Source organism: Eupeodes corollae, chromosome 3 (genome assembly GCF_945859685.1).
Source record: "Eupeodes corollae chromosome 3, idEupCoro1.1, whole genome shotgun sequence".
Classification (NCBI taxonomy): domain Eukaryota; kingdom Metazoa; phylum Arthropoda; class Insecta; order Diptera; family Syrphidae; genus Eupeodes; species Eupeodes corollae.
Genome location: NC_079149.1, coordinates 30,128,757 through 30,148,340, shown reverse-complemented (window position 1 = coordinate 30,148,340; position 19,584 = coordinate 30,128,757). Strand labels below are relative to the sequence as shown.

General features: G+C 31.9%; 1 protein-coding gene across 1 annotated transcript; it reads right to left on the bottom strand.

The window, feature by feature from the left end:
* Window positions 1-7,318: 7,318 nt before the first annotated feature.
* On the bottom strand, window positions 7,319-17,718 carry LOC129951727 (ribonuclease kappa). Its single transcript, XM_056064032.1, has 3 exons — window positions 17,474-17,718; window positions 17,178-17,297; window positions 7,319-8,190 (listed from the first exon to the last, which is right to left on the bottom strand). Exons 1-3 carry the CDS (start codon window positions 17,540-17,542, stop codon window positions 8,092-8,094), a joined length of 288 nt encoding a protein of 95 aa, XP_055920007.1. The 5' UTR covers window positions 17,543-17,718; the 3' UTR covers window positions 7,319-8,091.
* Between the last annotated feature and the right edge of the window lie 1,866 nt (window positions 17,719-19,584).

Here is a 19,584-nt window from a genome sequence, read left to right as displayed (position 1 = left end):
GTGTTGGAGATAGAACAGAGCCCTGGAGCATAGCAGCATTTATTTTGTGATTTTCAGACTTGAATGCATCCAACACATCTTTTATTGAACGATTCGAAAGGTAACTACTAATGCAATAAAGGAGGGATTCATGAAAACCGAAGGCACGCATTTTTGATAAGAGAGCCTAATGCCAAAACCTATGAAATGCTTTCGAAATATCAAGTGTAATAATCTTACTTTCTCCAAAACGATGTAAAGATTTGTTCCGTACTGTTCGGTGAGATGAACCATGAGATCACCAGTGAACCTATTGCTACGAAAGCCATATTGTCGGTAATTAAGAAGCTTTCCATAATCGAGATATTTCGTTAGCTGATAATTAATCAGCGTTTCCTTGCCATTAGAAAGAATTGACGTAAGTGCAATCGGTCGTTAATTAGACGGTAAGAAAGATTCGCCTTTTTTGGAAATAAGCTGAACAAATTTGGTTTCCCATCCGCTCGGAACGAGACCTGAGCAGTAGGTGAGATGAAAAAGTTCACGCAGTGGTTTTGCCAGCGTTGAAGAACACCTCAGAACAATAGCGGGGATACCATCTGGACCAGCGGATTTATGTATGTTAAGATCTTTTAGGACTCTCGCTACAGTATGAGTCCGAAAAAAGATTAGCCCCATAGAATCTTTAACTCCCTCAAGTACAGTCGGAGTCATAACACTCACTGGCAGCTTTGATTTTGCAGCGAACTGCCTCACAAAGAGATTAGCTTTCTTTAAAGAGCTAACAAATGGAGTGTCATTGACGACGAGGGTAAGAACCGAGGAAGAAGAAGAATTCCTCATATTTTTTACAAATGACCAAAAATGTTTACTGCCTTTGGGACATTGCAGTATTTTTTTTGCCGTAATTGTTGGTCATGTAAAAAATTGGTCTGTCGAATATGAGCGCTGCAGGCCTTCCTGGCTTGCTTGAACATTCCTGTTTTCCTCAGCTGGATTGTCTTTAAAAAAAATGAAAGTCGTTTATTAGTAATTCTTCGAATTTTAAGAGGTGGATACCTCAAAAGCTTGCAATGAGTGATGAAGTCGCTTTCGAATTCGAACTAAGCCCATTTGAAAACCTTCCGGAAAATATATTTCTATGACCTAGTTGACCAGTGTTAGCTAAGAAGTATATTCTTGTATTGGAGTAAAACTGATCAGAGCCTTAAAACAGCCAAAGCTAAAACATCAGTAACTAGAGATTTGTAAAATTTAAATAGTTAGAATTCACTACAAACATACGCTACTGGTTACACAAGCAATTTTAAAAACAGGTGATTACTATTTCCCATCGAGATCTTGTAATTAAACACCTTTACTTTGAAGACACCTGGAATATAAGGTCTATCCGAATGTTTAACAATGATTTAATACCTTGAAGATGGAATTCGTGAAGTTATCGGGGACATACATCCAGCAACAAATCTGCAAATCGTACTTCACAAATTTTAAACTTCTCAAAACACAAGATTTCCTGATTTAAATATTTTCGTATTAATTCAAGATACTTGGAGCTATGAAGTTAGTTAAGAAATAATAAAATCTAATAATAATGAAGAAAGTTTTCTACAAAATACATTTCAAATATTGTACATATGTATTTAATGTGGAAATACGATGTCTGCTTACAAAAGATGTCATGAAAAATTTCTTGGAAAATATTTGGTGTAGACGTCGCAGCCATTTGGCTGATATCGTTTTTGAATCTCTTGTTGAAAAACCCTTCTACCATTACGATGAGAAATCATTTACTAGTGCTTTGAAAAGTTTTATTAAAAACATTTTTCTTTCTTAATTTGTATTTTGGCCTGATTCCAAACCTTGGCTCTTACAATACATTTTATGTTTGATTGTAATAATCTTTTTAAACAAATATTAAATATTTTGTTTCTACTACATTCTCTGAAATCAAAATACCAAGTTATCGATATTTTTCTTTGTCCTTTCAACCTGGCCCTTGGATTTCGTATAGTTAAGTTTTCTTCATTATCTCTTCGTACTGTTTTCTTATAAAAATGTTAATGTTCTGCGTCAATTTAGAATTAATAACCGTTAAGTCAGTAAGTTGGTTAACATTTTTTACCTTAGGGACATTATAGTGTACTTCTTAGACACAATCATTCAAATAAGATTGTTGTTAATTGCGGTGTACCTCAAGGTAGCCACTTGATCCCACTATCTTTTGTTTTATTCAATAATTACCTCTCATCTTTCTTAATTAACTCTTCTTTCAGACTGATTGCAAACTACTTCGAAATGTCCAACTATGTTTTTGGGAATGGTACAATACTAATCGTTTATTTTTAAATATTTACAAATGCAAAACAATGCGTTTTTCTTGCAAGCATGATTTAATTGCTTTTGATTATATGTTAAACTCCTCGTCTTCTCTTGTTACTACAATGTCCACTCAAATAGGATTTTAAGTGTCCTCTCATAATATTTTACCTTCGTTTTCTTTCTTTAACGTGACCTGCATTGGGTTAAGAACTAGATTTCCACTACGTCCCAATTTTAGCCGAAACTATTCAGCTAGTTAGTAGAATTATAAGTTGTTTAATATTTTCGAAAAATACTTAAATATTTACTTCGTCGGCCTTGCCAATGAATCAGGCATCTTTGCCACATCCGGAATCCAGGTCGGGCTCGTTTATTTTGTATTGTTGTTAGTATTTTTAAATTATACTTTAAAGTAAATGTTACGATAGGCTTTAACGTACTGTTTGCATGACAACACTTAAGATTCCAGTTCTCCATAATTCTTGTCCTCAGCGCCCCAAAACAGTTTTTAGAAGAGAATTTCATTTAATATTTGACTACAAACAAAAACGACAACTTTTTTTTTAATATAAGTTAATTTTCTTAAAATAGTGTTAAGTAAAATAAGCAATATTTTCATACGTGTCCCCCTTGTGGTTGTGAAAGTCAATCAGCCAGCCCTTAACTTTTTTTCCCGATTTTTGAATCCCCTCTTCTCAAAAGTACTTAGAGGGGCAAAACCCATATTTATTACCGGCTAATGGGAGCTAATTGCAGAATTTGTCTTGTCTGATGTTTTTATCTGCGTTTGGCAGTTACAAAATTATGTTTGATTTAAATTTGTGATTAAAATAGATGTTTTGAGTTTTCTCTGATTGTATCATAAATTAATTTTTTGCTAAAATATAAAAATTCCATTATAAAAGACACTTTATTAGATTTTAGATTTAAATAGCCAAAAAGATCGTTGATCTCAAAATTATTTTTTTCATTTCCTCTACCTCTCTGTCTAATCTCATTTTAAAGAATTATTCTTATTTAAATAAAAAACAAAATAAAACTGATCTACCAGGCAAGCATACTTTGTAGCAGGTATTAATTTCGTAACCCGCTTTTGCATTCATTCTCCCTTCAAAGAAAAGTTGGTTCTTTCTATCACACCATGCCGATCGCGATCACCCACACTACTTCCTTAACCACTCCCAATTCTTTCAGTCTTTTTTGTTATCAAAAACTCTCCTTTAAAATATCATAGTCAAAGAACAAGATTACCAGAAATAAGAACAAAACAAAACAACTATTACTGTGCTAAAACTACAGCTGTGCCACATTTTTAAAACGAAATATGAAACAAGACAGAATAAACAATAAATCTTTATTCTTTTCACATGATAATTCCGGACTGGTCTCCCAAATTAAGAAGAGAAGGCTATAGCAAAATAAAATTAAAAAATATTACAAAAAAAAATAAGTTTTATTTTACTTCAACTTAATCTTTAGTTGTAAGACTTAAAAATTGTGTAGAGACATTTAACAATTTGAACATAAAATAAAAAGAACAAAACCAAAATTATATTTGTTCCTTGCTTGGCAGCATGATCGCCTGATACACAAAACTTAAAAGAATTGCCACGTGAATGGGATGTTTGTGGGCTGGAAATCGAATGCTTTTTTAAATATAATTAATCGTCAACTTGCACTTTTTAGCAAGTTTAAATATGCTATAGCTCTTCCCTCTGCATCAAAAAAGTATTCTCTTATTCATAAACAATGTACTAGGTGATCATACAACGTAGCAAGGATTGTTTTCGCTAGCTGTCAATAAAGAAGGAAGGGAGGCACAGAGAGAGAGAGAGAGAGAACACAAAAGTATGACGAAATATAAACAAAAAAAAACTTTCTTTATCATCATGAGCCTAGTATATTATTGTAATTTTTTGTATAAAGCGGCGGCGCGGCGGCCGCTCAATCAGATTTGATGTACCAGGCGATCATGCCCGTTAAGATGGCATAGCTAAATTTTTGGTTTCATCTTCCTTGGTTTTTAATTATGCTTTTCTATTCGTATACTCCTTTTGAATTTTATTAACTATGTACACGAAAAGAAATAGAAGAGAGTGGGTATGGCAAATTTTATAGTAGTTAGATGCATAGGCACATCATATACTATATATATAGTGTGTCTATGGTGGTGATCGTGGTTGTATAGTTAAAAAAAAGAAACTAACACAACACGTGCATAGTATTTTATCATTGTTTTGTTTTTCATTGGAAGTATTGATGAAGGACGGAATGATGAGCTTAAAACCTACTACGCTTCATGAACGCCTGGTGCGCAGGGAAGATTTTTTTGTAAAGTCGTTATCTTTCTGTTCATACTCTTAAATAGAAAGTTAAGTTGTGAATTAGAAAGAGGAAAATTACTTTTTTCTTCAGAGAGTAAATAGATAAAAGAAAAAGAAAACAAAAAGGTGAGTAAGTTCAGAAGTAGTGGGATAAAAATAAAGCACTTTTTAAATTAATGACATTTTCTAAATACAAGAAGTAATTATAATTAATTAAATTGAAATTATGATTACTTCGTATTAAAATTTTGTATTTTTGAAATATTAGTAAATAATTACTAAAAAGATTGAATTAACAGATGATGTACATAGGTGTTTATTTATTAGTATTCGCCGTACTGTTAGTAGATCACAAATAAAAGGAGTTAAAAGTAAAATATGCCATCTTTAATGCTTGCTACAGATGCTAAAGACTTTAACCTTTCATTAGAAAATATGAATAGAAACGTCACAAGTTTGAATACAAAATTTAATAAGCTTTTACGTTTTGTTTTATTTCTTTTCTTTAGAACGAAAAAAGTATAATTGATTGAGATTGAGCTTCGAAGAAGAATCTTTCTTTGATCTGAAAGGGCCACAGAGTCATAGTTTCTAGATGGCACATATGTATACCAGTTTAATAGCAGTTGGCATTTGGAATATGTATTGTACTTCAATTTTAGGTTCCATTTTCTAGAGCTTTAATATAATTTCGTACTTTGGAACGCAGGTGAGATCAATCATTAATTAAATCAACTACATGGATGAGAACGATTGCTATTCTAAGTCATCAAGATATGTTTACTCTTGAAATCGCTTGTCAAAAATATTAAAAAAAAAAATTAAATTGTTTCTTGTCAGCTATGTACATCGAGGAGGATTGGCCATCAATTTCAAAGTTAAAGCCAACTTCAGAGTTAAACAAATGTACACAAAATCGACCTATGTAAATCACTTTGCTACAGTCTGACAATCAACAATAGAAAAAAGAAATACATTGTACAAACTTACATACTCGTAGGTACATACTATTATTATTTTAAACTTTTTGCTTTGGATTATATTTTATGTTAAGTGCCGAAAAGAAGATCATGTGAGAAATTAAATTAAAGTTCACAAAATGATCAATTGGTCACTTAACATAAGTTTTTACTAGCGTACCCGTGCTGGAAATCCTGCAAAACAAATTTTGTTCCAAAGCTAAAGTTATGGGTTTTTCCACGTGTAAAATAAATCAAATTATGTTTGATCGAGATCTGTCAAAGCACAAATTTCTCCTGTTTTAGCATTCCATTGAAGAAAAATAAATTTATTTATTTTTCATTTTAGGTTCAAATCCGTACATCTGGATTTTTCGGCAGATTTACCCCTCTTTGCACCAAAACTGTTTGGAATTTGACATCTCTACCGGTCTCCCTAACACCTTCAAGAAGTTACACTAATACAATGACACAAAAATAAAACAATTGGTCGCATTCACAAAGCTAGTGGCTACGTAGTCAAAATTCGACTAGCTTTGTGAATGCAAAAATTCACTACAAAGCTAGTCAACCTGGAACTGTCATATTATTGACAAATGCAAATATATAAAATAAAAAAAAATTGATTTGATAACTTTAACTTATCTTTTGTGTTTTTAAATTTAATAAAATCAAATTTGAGAAACAATTTAAATGATTTACATTTGTATTTAAATACTGAACGATTTATTTCATTTTGAATTCGTGTTACTTTACCGAGTAGCTGATTGTGAAACGTCAAAATCATTCTACACTAACTTTGTAGCCGAATTTTTTACACTACGTCGAAGGGGAAATTTCAACTACTTTTGTAGTTAAATTTAGCCAATCAGTATCCCTTGACTACGTAGCCACTAGCTTTGTGAATGCCACCATTGCAATCGTAATCCATGCGCCACGAAAAGAAATCAATTTTTTAAGGAAATCTGGGGTGGAATCGGCCAAGGTGATTGACTATCGTTTTCATTTCGTCTGTGTAAGATGATTCAACTCAATTCAATTCGATTGAACGATTTCAGATTCAAATTGTCAAAATTCATTGTTGCCTTGGTAAAATTTTAAATCGATTCTAATGAAATATCTAAATAAAAATATCCAATTGCCTGTGTTCGAATAAAATTCTTACTTTTCTTGCTTTTTTCGAATTTATGTCGTAAACTTTGTCTGTCACGGAATTGTTATTTTTTTAACGAAACAAACCGAACTAAGAACATTTTCTAGTCGTTTGTGTAAGCGTCTGGTAGCTCTATTCGGAAAAAACATCTTTGTTTGAAAATGACTATCACATCTTTTGTGACAGCTTTTTAGGTATCAATTTGACTATCATCTTACGTAGATGAAATCGATCATTTTGACTGTCATTTATAAATAATCACCTAAGCCGATTCCATAACTGAATTTACCCATCGAAAACACCATTAATTTCAATTTGAAAGATTACGCTGAATGTAAGTTTTCGCTGACGCGCAGACATTTTTCTTAACTAAAAAGATTTGGATTCCATGAAAGGACCAAGAAAAATCAATTAAATACTTTAATTTCTAATAAGTACCTTAGGTATTTTCAATACCATATACCCTCTGACCTGTTCTGTTCTGTTTTGCGAACAATATGCCGAATAATGTCACAGGTGGAGTGGAGATCACAAAACAAGAGCAGAAGAAGAAATATGTTTTGCAAGTAAAAACTACACAATTGAACTGATAATACTTTATAACATTTATTTTCAATAAAAGAAAAATATCATTAATTCCACTAATGGAATTAATGTAATAAATCTTAGTTATGTTTTTACAATTTAATTAAACGAATACGACTAATATTATGATGTTTTTATCTGCGTTTGGCAGTTACAGAATTTTGTTTCATTTAAATTTGTGATTAATACAGATGCTTTGTGGATTTTTTCTGATTTAACTATGATTTTTGTTTTGTTGCCATTATAAAAGAAATTTTAAATTTATACACGTTTTAATTTAATAAACAATAAAAAGGAGGTATAGTTGATTTAAAACAGAAACAAAATATACTCTATTTATTTTTGAATTTTTATGTCTATATAACATTTATTCACATTTGATCCTCTTCTGGTTTCGTATTGTGTAATTTTTGAATGCGCAAATTTAAGCTAAGTTTTCTTCAAGGAATGTGTGCTTTATTTTTAAATTGTTTTTTTTCTTTTTTGACAGAAACAAAATTGTTAAAGAAGAAACAAAACAAAAAAAAAAAACAAAAACTTTACTTCTTATTTATAATAATGTATATATTTTCAATTAAGATATTTTGCAAAATTTATTTTGTTCTTACGAATTAGGAGGATTATAACACTTAATGAATGGAGTACTATCGACAATCAAAATAGAGAAGAAAAAAAAAAAGAAAATAAACAAAGTGGTAAAAAGAAAACAAATTTAAATTAATTAAATTAATTTATAGAAGCGCATTTTTGTTGTTCATCACTTTTGCACTTAGTTGGCTGTTACTCGACTGTTCGCGTAGAATTGTTGGGCAGACAATAGCAACGTCAGCACATAGATGCAAGCAGCAATCCAACAGTTGTAGGCGTTCTGTAAAGAAAAGAAATATTAACAACCAAATTAATTAAGAAATAAGATTGTGAAAAATTAATTAGAAAAGGAAATAAATTAATTTAGATTAAAGTATTTAACGATGATGGGGAGAGAGAGGATTGTTAAAGGTACACGGGTTGACCTTTGGTCTTACGTTTTAAGCTTTACACAAATTAAGCGAATTATTGAGTGTAAAAAAAGTTTAGTACAAAATCCGAAAAACCAGTTAACAATCATTTTTGTGTGCGTTCACGATTAAGAGAAATAAATATGTTAGTTTCTTACAAGAAGTCTAAAGTACAAGTAAGAAAAGATGGTCGGATAGGGATTAAATACTTTCAGACTTCAAAGTGCAATTTGCAAGACGTTGTAAAATATTTAAATTGCTGTTCAACAATTTTAAACTGGCCCAACTCGATGAGAAAAGGCAAGGTTCAACCTATCGGTGTTAACTTGGCCTCAAAAAGTGGCCGCTTTTTGTAATCTATTTCTTTAAAGTTGACCAATTAAAGGACCACCCTTTAATTTGTGTATTTAATGAAAGAAGATGATCGCTAAAAAAATTCATAATAAATTAGAGAATTTTATTGAGATTATTTTAAGGTCAAAAAAGGTAAAAGGTGGTCATTTTATTATTATTTTAATTTTCATATAGACAAAGGTTTATGGGAGCGTTTTTCCGATTTTTTCTCTGGGATGCTCAATAAAACGTTAAGTGTTTATTTTATTTGTTATTTATCATCAAAAATCGACCACCTTTGTTGTTAACCGATTTTTTGGCATATTAGTTGGTTTTTACAGCATTCACGAACTTTGCTATATTAACTCACAGATTTAAATATTTAACCAACATTTTGAAAATGGTCCTAAATGAATTTCTAAGTTTGGAATTCATTAACCCGAAATGTACCCTTATTACTTAAGGAAACGTTTCACTTAGTTGATCTTTGACTTTGACGCTATAAATTATACAGTGGGAGTTTTGAGGTTGAATTTTGACAAAACTTGTTTATATTTGTTCTTTCTGACTGGTGACTAAATTTTACTTGTGTCCCACAGCCCTTGTGCAAACGAAAATCAAGGGTTTGTGAAGTCGTTTTAAGTTGAAAAAAATATCCCTTTCAAAGTTTCGTAATCAGTATAATCTTTTAAATTTGTCTTCAATTTTGGTTATACTAATAACGGCTGCCATGCTAAAATTTGGTTAAAATTTTATATTATTTCATTTAGAAAAATACGTCTTATTTTGATTAACAAACAAAAAAATATTTTAAAAAAAAGCAAAATATTATAAAACATCTTGCACATGAGCTACGAACTTCGAATTGCGAACTGTGGATGTTCGCATATTTTGACTTTTCTTTTACATGGGTTTTATTTCTATTCGCATTAATTGCATATAGCATTTTTATGAATCAAATTTATTTCAGGAGTCAAATGGACCAACTCTATGACTGTTTTATTAATTAATTTGATTAAAGAAAATTTTGAACGCCTTCAAACAGACGACATTTAAAATCATGACAGTTTAGTGCTCAAGTTGTTTCATAATTAAATCAGAGAGCTCTGAACATACTCTGCTCAGAACTCTACTCTACTCTACTCTGCTCGCTCAGATTCTGCTCAGAGCTCAGCTCTGAACTAAAGTTCATAGCAACCACATTGCAATTCGTTTAACAAACTGTTTTTACAAAATTGTCGTGTTTTAGAGAACAAAATGCAAATTTTATTATCCTTACATAAGTGTCAATTGGTTTATTATAATTTAAATGTCTTTTTGTTTGAAATTGACTTTTTGAAATGTGTAAAATCACGTTTGTTCGTCCATTCGTTCATTAGTTGTTCGATCTCGTGTGCTAGGCCCTTTAAGATATTAGGTTTTTGTTTTGTGGAAAAGTCTGTGGGACAGCCAAAAATCAGTTATATTAATAAAAAAGGAAACTTATAACTTTTCGTGTTTTGTAGAAAAAGTTGCCAGTTGATTTTTTTCTTTAAATAACCTAAAAATTAACAATAATATAATAAAATAGTTTGATTTGAAAATATATTTTTGTTAACGAGATTTTTAGTCGAAAATCAATTTTCAACAGTTTTAGCAGCTAACGTTATTAGTTCATAAGATATTTTGGGTCAACTCAAATGTTCACCTTTTTTTAAATTGCTATGGTAAAAAAAAAAACTAAATTGATCTTTGATTTTTCATTATAAATTCAAACTCTGAGCCTTTGATATATCGAATCTTGGCGAAAAAACATTATTGTTTAAAATTTTGTACTGATTTTTTTTGACTGGTCCTATACATACATTAACTTTTCACAGAAACAAAATTCCTATGATTTCTAATTATGAAGTGTGTCCCACAAATATAGCCGCAAAAGAAAAATATAGTTTCGTGAGATAATTTTAAGGCTTACCTTAGGAGACATTTTTATCGTTTTTAAATTGCAAACTATGGACTAAAGTTAAAAATTAATTTTTGAAGTGTCATTGTTACAAAATGTTTTAATTTTTTGGAATTGACTATTAAAAGAAGTTGAGGGGATCTCAAACTACCAATATTAATTCTTCAAAAAAAGTTTTTGTGGTCGTGGTATTCCACTGCTAATGGAATTTGAACTGTCAATCAGTGCGGTCGTTTTCGCTACTATAGAAGTATTTTACTCCTTTCGAGAGTCAACTGCTACTCTACTACCCACTCCCCAACATAAAACGCCAAAGAAATTTTTATTTGGTTTACTATAAAAACCAAAATTTAAAATATAAAACCAAAACATGCACATCTCTGATTGCAATTACTAATTCCATTCTTTTCAGATTGCGATAGCGAAATATTTCAAATAAAAACGTCAATAATAATTTAATGGGTAAATTCACAAACGTCAAATTTTTTGGTAGTTTTTGCTTTTTTGCGATACTGATCGTTGCTCAGCTGATTACGATGCGATGATGATTGACAAAAAGTTTTACGTTTAAAAACAACTTTTGCATTATGATGGATGTGATACTAATGAAAACTCTCATTGTAATTAAAATCTGGACCCACACATTTTATATCCTCTAAAACTTTTCTCCACAATACTGACTTTGATTTTCTGCCGGAAATAAATTCACCTCCTTATTTTAATCGGGTTTCTATTTAATTTGTAAAATATTCACTGAAATTCATCAAATTAATTAGTTTATGAACAATTTAGAATTTGATTAAACACTTTTCATTGTCCTTTTCCGCCATTTTTGCTACGAATCGCATCGGCATGCATCAACAACTTATCCAGAAAATTCTTGATGCTTTTTTTGTTTATATTTTCCCATCAGTTTATCGAACTTTGCAATAATGGACAATTGACATTTTAAGTGATGCCAATTATTTGCGTTTATGAACGTGCTTCAGGGATAATCGCAAATCATCTCTACAGTCATGCGATTGTGAATTTACACAATGTTTCCCCTGATTAAAATATTCGTCGGTTCATTAATCAGTTTGCCCCATAGTATTAATTTTCAGATGTTAGCCTTATAAAAGATAAAAAAAAAATTCACTCGAGGTAGAAACGGTGAATGCCTTACTAACTGCTAAGGAAAACAATTTCAATAAAAAATGGAGCCATCGAAAACTTTAATCGAGAATTTCAAAAAAATGTATAAGGCCCTACTAATAGCTATCATTGGTTTTCATCGTTGAATTAGAATGTTTACGGGCCGTTTAAAGCTGTCCTTAAAAATTTCTGTCATTGAAAGAAATTTCCTGATTGAAAACCACTCACAAAATTTTACTGACAGAAATCTGTCATTGGAACACAAATCAGTGGAGAGATTCGTTTCAGTTTTTAACTTCAAAGTATCAGCTGTTCAAGAAAATGAACTTCCGTCCGGTAAATAGAAAAATGCATTTTTAGCAAAAAATAAAAAAAAATTTTTGTGTGATTTCTGATCAATCAGTATATAATTTTTTCATTTCTAATTAAATTGAAACACCGTCAAATATCGATTCAAAAATTTTTCCGGATCGATTTCAATGAAAATATGAAACATCGAACTTACAATAATGAATTGAAAATGTATTTATTTATAGGTTACCTACATACATTGGGTGGCGCAACAGTCCGTTTGGAACTAGGGCCTAGTGACTTACAACTCTCAACCATTCCTGTGTGTGAGTAATGTTGTCAGGAATGGAGGGGACCTACAGTTTATATGCCGAATCCGAACGGCTAATTTGAGAAAGCACTTTTTCATGACAAGACTTACTCTTGGAGAATTTGTCAATTCCTCGCAAGAGGCAGTACCCATGAAAAGACTTTAGATGGCATAGGCAGAGATCGAGCCCAAGACCTTTGGCATGACAGTCCAACGCACTAACCATCATGCCACGGGTACTACATTATTTATAGGTTAAAGGCTTTAGATTTGTGGTTTTGTTCATTTAATCATTAAGTAAGGTTGAACTTTTTTATGTATTTAAGAATGTATTTTATTTGTGTTGTTTTGTTCGATAAGTCATATGGTAGGGATGAGCTTTCCTTATGTATTTTATTTAATAGTGAATATTTAAAGAAAAACCTAAGAATTAAAATGATGAAATGATTTTTGTATTTTGATGTTAAATATTATTTTAATTGCCATTTTCTTTATTTAATAAACAAAAAGTGATGAATTTATAATATTTTGTATTTATTTTATTTATTTTGGTTTTTAATTTTGTTCATGGGCCAAGCATATGTCTGTTGTTTTTTGTTTTACTCCTTAATATAAGAAAATACTCCCCAAAATGACAGAAAAATACTACTCTTGAAATTTTTAAAACGACAGCACCGCTGTCAATACAATCGAATCCTTGTTATCTATATCTCAACAGATTTACCATTATCACTCTTAATTGCAAGCAAGGAGCTTATTAAGTAAATTTTAGTAAGGAGCTTTTGGGTTTTGAAGCTTTTAAGAACACATTTTATGGAAATGAGTATGTTGAGTAAAACATTGTGCAGTTTCAGGCAACATAAGGGAATACATTTGCAGTCAACTGCTTTTTTTAAACGTACATTTTGACCAAGGCAACCAGTTAGTTGATAAAGTACCATAAACTTCAAAGTCGGAAAATTATTTTACCAATTTCTACTTTCAGTTGATCGTGCAAAAACTCCATCTCGACTTGTATTTTATATTTTAAATAAATATTATTTATTTCACCACGAGCACAAAACATAAAATGGAATTGTGCAAAAAATAAATAAGTCACAGAGTAATAAAGTTGAGCTTTCAGTTAATTAAAAAAAAACATGATCAGCTGTCATGTAATGACATAAGTAGAATTGACTTGATGGTTAGGGACATTTTTCTTGGCTAACTTTCCAGTCAGAGTTGCTTAAATTGGAAGGAAATTCGTTGGCAGCTGGCCAATCATATACCAGAAACTAGCCTTACTTATAAATCACTTATGTCACCTAACCTGTCCATTATGATTGCATTTTTTGATATTATTGTTTAGAAAAGGTGTTTTTAAGTGTTTTTTTGTTTTTTAATAATAGTTACGTGATGTTGTGTTAATTACGTATTAGTAAATGACTACAAACTCTAAAAAGGACTTAATTATAAAAATATTTTATGGACTTCTAAAAAATAAATTGAAAGCCGTCAGAAAAGCAGCAGATTTTTTTTAATAAGGCCACAATTCACCAGCAAACGATATGCACACATTTTTATTTCTCTTTTGCAGCGATTTATATTTATATAAGGATTCCGTAATTTATCATATTATGACTTCCGTAATTATCATATTACAGATGTTATTGATTTTTATCAGAATATTTTGTAATTAAATAAAACTGCGGAGGTGAATAAATTATGTTTTAAAACATATCCTGAAAAGAATATTTATTGGGTTTTCCATGGATAAAATAAATCAATTTATTTTTTATCTACATCTGTCAAAACACAAATTGCCCGTTTTTGAATTCCACAGGCAAAATAAATTGATTTGTTTTTTATTTAAGATCAAATCTGCAGATCTTTTTACAAAAAAATGTGTTGATGGAAATTTAACAGCCTGACGAAGTTACGCTAAAACAATGGACAGCTTCAGATGACATAAGTATTTGTGTTTTGACGTAAACTAAACGATCACCTCAAACCAATTTCTTAGTTTGTGTCACAAGGAATTATAGGTAACTGCTCGGACATTCAACTAAATTGTTGAATAATTTTCTTTAAGTGCAAGAGAGAAAAACATGTGGTCAATGTTTTCCTTTCACAAACAAATCTGAGAGAAGAGAACCACCTTACATCTCAATTTCAATAGTTTTCTCTTTCATACATTGATTGCGAAAATTTATTAGTTGCTTAAATCCATAAAAAATGTCTGTATCCTACTATGATACACATAATGGCTGAAACACAAACACGCTTCAGCTTCGGCTTCGCCTGACGTTTACGAGTTCACTAAGGATTTGCATCAGGAAGAGGAGGATTCTATGATGATCCGAATCGGACAATTCTTCCTTCGAAGAGGGTTCTCTACACACATCTTGGTTTTTACCAGCTCATGAAATTGGCTACATCAATCAATTGATGTGTGACCCAAAAGTCGCTAAAGATAATAATCGAGAAGTAAGATGACGATTTGAATCGATTTGAAATCAACTGACTGACTGCGTCTGAAATTAGATTTGTTTTCAGGGTTATGTTACGCTTTACGATGGCTTCGAGAGCTTCTATTTACGCTATATCTATCGGAGAGCTCGAGATTGCTGGAATCTACTTATTTGGAGGGTCCCTGGGGCGGAGGTAACCCTCAAGGATCTCATAATCAAGGACTACGGTTGGACATTCGTGTTCACTGGAAGGGAAACACGTAGTCTGAACCTGAAGTCGTACAACTACTTGGGAAAAGAATGATGCATCGATTATACTTTGAATTCGATTGTCAGGAGCCACAACAAATGAAACATGAAAGATCTGGACAGTGTTCTGCGACAATGTTCAATTAATGGTGAGCCAAAAACAGGCAAAGCATGGAAAAAAATATTGATTATTGTCGAAGGTGTTTTCAGTATGGATGGTCGGATAATTGTCCGATTGCCTGAGGTTATTGCATTAAAGAAGAAATACAAAGCTTATATGTATTTGGATGCGGCGCATAGTGTGGCAGCGATGGGACCAAATGGTCACGGTATTATCGATCATTCTAATGGGAACATTTACAAAGAGCTTTGGCAGTGCTGGCGGTTAAATTGATGAAATAAGTGATTCAGTTGGCCTAAAGTATTTACGTTAACCTCGAGATCCTAATCTGATTACTTATTAAGTTAAAAGGAATAAATAAATAATAATAAATAAAGGAATAAGGTCATTTTATGATTCGTTAAATAAGAATGTCATTTATTTGAGGTATGAGAAGGTATAAGCATAAATTTAGTTACTGAAGATCTATTATATTTCTATCACTAAAAATAAATAAGTAAAGTAAAATTGAAAGATGTTTTATTTTCATTCAAAAAAGTTAACATCCATCAAAAATGGCAGTGTTAAAAAGCTAAAAATTTTGTTTCGATATTCTCTTTATTCATTGCCAATTTGTAAAAATCCATTTCCAGAAATTTGTATTGACTTATGACATTAAAAAACAAAAAATATATTTCATATAATTTTGTATTCCAACAATATATCTACTCTTTTCTTTCATAAGCAAAAGAATAGGACAGATTAGAAACAATTTCGTTTCGTGTATAAGAGATAGAAAAAGTGAACAAATGTTTCCTGTCTATTGGTTTATTTCGTTGGAGTTGCTTAATATGTGCGCGATGTTTGGGCAACTAACGATCAAACTACTTGGTTTCGAAAAAGTTGCATGTGCGCGCCTAGCCTAAAGTAAGGCAAATTTCAAGTATCTGATTTGCTAGCTGCTAAAAAATGTCATTCCAATTAAGAAAACTTTATTGGAAAGTTCACTGGAAAGTTAGTTAAGAAAATTCTCCCTAACTGTGGAGTCAAGTCTACTCACATATGTCAAATTGACAGTTAAACATGTTTTTTCATTCAACTTAAAGCCTTTTCCTTTCCTTCTGAAATTCAGTAAATCGAATTTGACAGCCATCCCAGAAATCTCCAGAAAAAATTTCTCGGACGAAATCTGGCAAAAAAGATAAACGTTTTACGCTCTCGCGCACTCTCTTTTGTAAGAATTAGCTTAGCACAACTTTTGAAGTGTGGAACGACTTCCGACTAAAATTGTCAGTCGGAAACTGTTTGAAACTAGGTCTGGAACACACCTATTTTGATGGTTTTTTCTGGTGCGATTTAATTGATTAACTGCTTTTTATTTGTATTTTTTTTCTTTAAAAACAAACAAAAAATTGCCTGTTTGTAAGCGACTAATTCACTTTGACTGTTTAAAACTTTAGCCGTTTTTCTTTTTAAGGTCAGAGCAGAAGTAGATCCGACATCCGAGTACTCTCTGATCAGAGCTCTCCGACTTATTTATGAAACATATTGGACAAATGAACTATCAATAGCTTAAGAATTTAATTCAATAAATTTGTAATTGTTGCTTTTTTGTAATTTCTTGGTATGACAGATGGTGTAAGAAATTAGTTAAACTTTGAGACAGAGTCTACACAATCTTCTTGTCATATTTATTATTGATGCAGAAAGTTATAACACAAATATATACATGAAATAAGTTAACAACAAAAAAGAGTCATGTGCTGTAGCTCTATAAATGAACCTTGTTTTCGATCTAAAAACACATCATTGTTTTCTTTTTTTTGCCTTTCTTTCAGTAAGAATATGGATTTGAAACTTTGGAGCACTTACAAGTGCCAATTTTGCTTAACATCTGAGATGTAGATCTTATCAATTTAGTCATAGGGCGTCAACTTACAATAAATTAAAACCCCACGAGACCTTGAGCTTTTCTTCATAACGCAAATTATACCCACAAAAAATCAGATCAGTTGCAACTTGCATTTGAGGGATTAAATGAACGTTACCTGATTGTAAGCAGCATTTGCAGCTGAGTAAAAGTCCCCGATAGTTTCATAATTCTCTGCCAAGGGCAAATCCTCAATCAGTGCCACACTGTGGATGTAGAAGAACAATCCCATCAGCGTCTGAAATTAAAATCCAAAGAAAATACAATTATTTAAATATCCCATGAATTTAATTTAACTCGGAAAGAATTGTTCCAAAGGAAAAAGAAAATAGTGCGTAGAGGTTTTTTCTTGGCAAATAAATTGAATTTTTATTTTCTCAATCGATTTTGCTCGTTTTGGATGATTCTACTTACCAATTGGATGATTCCCCAAACAGAGATGATAAGACCGCAGAGGGACAATTTAGGACCACAGATTTTCATTTTGGGATTAGGTGGATGGATTCTCTTCCAACAGTTTGTGAATTAAAGCAAATAAAAAGTATTTTATTAAACACTATCCTCTCTTATTCCTGTTGGAATACGACGACGATTTTTTTCTTATTTTTTGGGTGAAGAAAAATGTCAGTCAGGTGAAAATCATGTGACAGCTTGATTGTTGAGGAGAAAAAAAATATAAAGTAAAATTTCAATAATATCTGGATGTTGGTAGACCTGTATGAATTTTATGGAATGATATGGAAATGGGTAGGGAATGAAGTTCGAAGATGTAACTTTTTGAGGGAATTTTTAATGTATATTTCTTTCAGTTTTCCATTGAAGTCAAATAATTGAATTTTTTAAAAATTTGAATTTTAAAATGTTTTCCTAAGACCTCTGAAAAATGTGTACATATATAAAAAAACCTTTAAGCACTCACTTATTGAAGGGTTTGCACATTTGTTCCTGATTTTCTACGACACAAGACAGATTGTTTGAAGTTAATGGGAATTTTTTAAAATTATCTTGAGTGCTTTAATTTCAAATTCTTAGCCTTTCAATTAATAAGTGCGCAATTTAGCCAACAATCAATATACAGGAAAAATCTTTAAAAGTTTCTTTAGCAGTTCTCGTGCTTATAATGCAAACATTTTTAACCCCAATCATATTTCAAAAATGATTAGCTTCGCCATCCCAATTGTGGTCATTACAAAAGAATATTCATAATAAGACAGTTCATGAAAACTTTAGATGACCAAAAATGTCAGCTATTTTTAAGAAAGGTGACCCGGATCAGAAATGATGATAAGCGCTTTAGTGCGCCGTTTTAATACCAAAAACTCATTTCACCTTTGATTGAAAGGGATAGATTTATAGAGAAGCTTCATAGCGATTATGTTATAGCCATTTTGTCTCATTGAGAAAAACGATTAGGTCTCTAATCTTTATCTCAGATAGCACATCAAGTTCTTGAAAGAATGCTTTAACAAAGTATTTCATTCTAGTGTTTGCAAAAGCAGGACATTTGCAGAGGAAATGGATTATTGTTCCGCTTTCTCTTTGGTCACTACAGCTACGGCAAAAGGTGTGGTAAGAGATATCCAACTTCTCTGCATGAACCCCTATAGGCCAACAAACCGCAACAATCCTGGCTATGTCTTGCCTTGGCCTACATAGAAGATCGTTTGTACGGGTTTTATTATAGGTGGGCCATATCTTCCTAGATATAATGCAGTTGGGTAAATTGCTCCACCTTCGGTTTGATTCAGTTTGGTAGATAAAAAAGATTTTACCCTTCATAGCACCAAGAGGAATGTTAAACATTTCCGCAAGTGAGCAATGAAGGGCCGATCCTTGCCTGGCTAGCTCGTCAGCCCGTTCATTTCATACGATAATACTATGCCCCGGAACCCGGATCAGGGTGACACCGAGGTTAATATTCAGGCTCGCAAGCTCATCGCGACATTGCTGGACCCATTTAGATGAGGATATGGACGAGTTAATGGCTTTGACAGCTGCCTGACTGTCTGTAAAGATAGCCGCACTTCGGTTTTGGTTTTTGTTTTGTTTAAGTATCTTACATGCCTCCCTTATACAGGAAGCCTAAAGGATTGGGCTACATTTAGGGACTCAGAAAAGATCCCAGAACCAACTCCGCACTCCATCTTTGAGCCCTCAGTAAAGATGGTTGTGTGGAAACGTATTGACACGATGTCATCTTCCCAATATTCTCTGGATGGGAAAATAACCTTAAAACCCTTACTCAAAGTAGGAGTGCAGTAGTCAGTGTCTACCGAGATAATATCTGAGGGAATCAATTTCGTTGTGTTGCTGTGAGCATAAGGTTTTGACAACCAGCTGTTTGATTCATTCAGCCTAATAGCGCTGCAGAAAACTATGTATTTAATAAAAAGGTCGATTGGTAGAAGATCCAAAATAACGTTTGAGGCGTCCGTTGGGCAAGTACGCATGGCCCCTGTGGTACCCACGCAAGCTGTTCTCTGAACCTTTTTTAGCTTATTAATATTATAGGCTTTGCTTAAAGC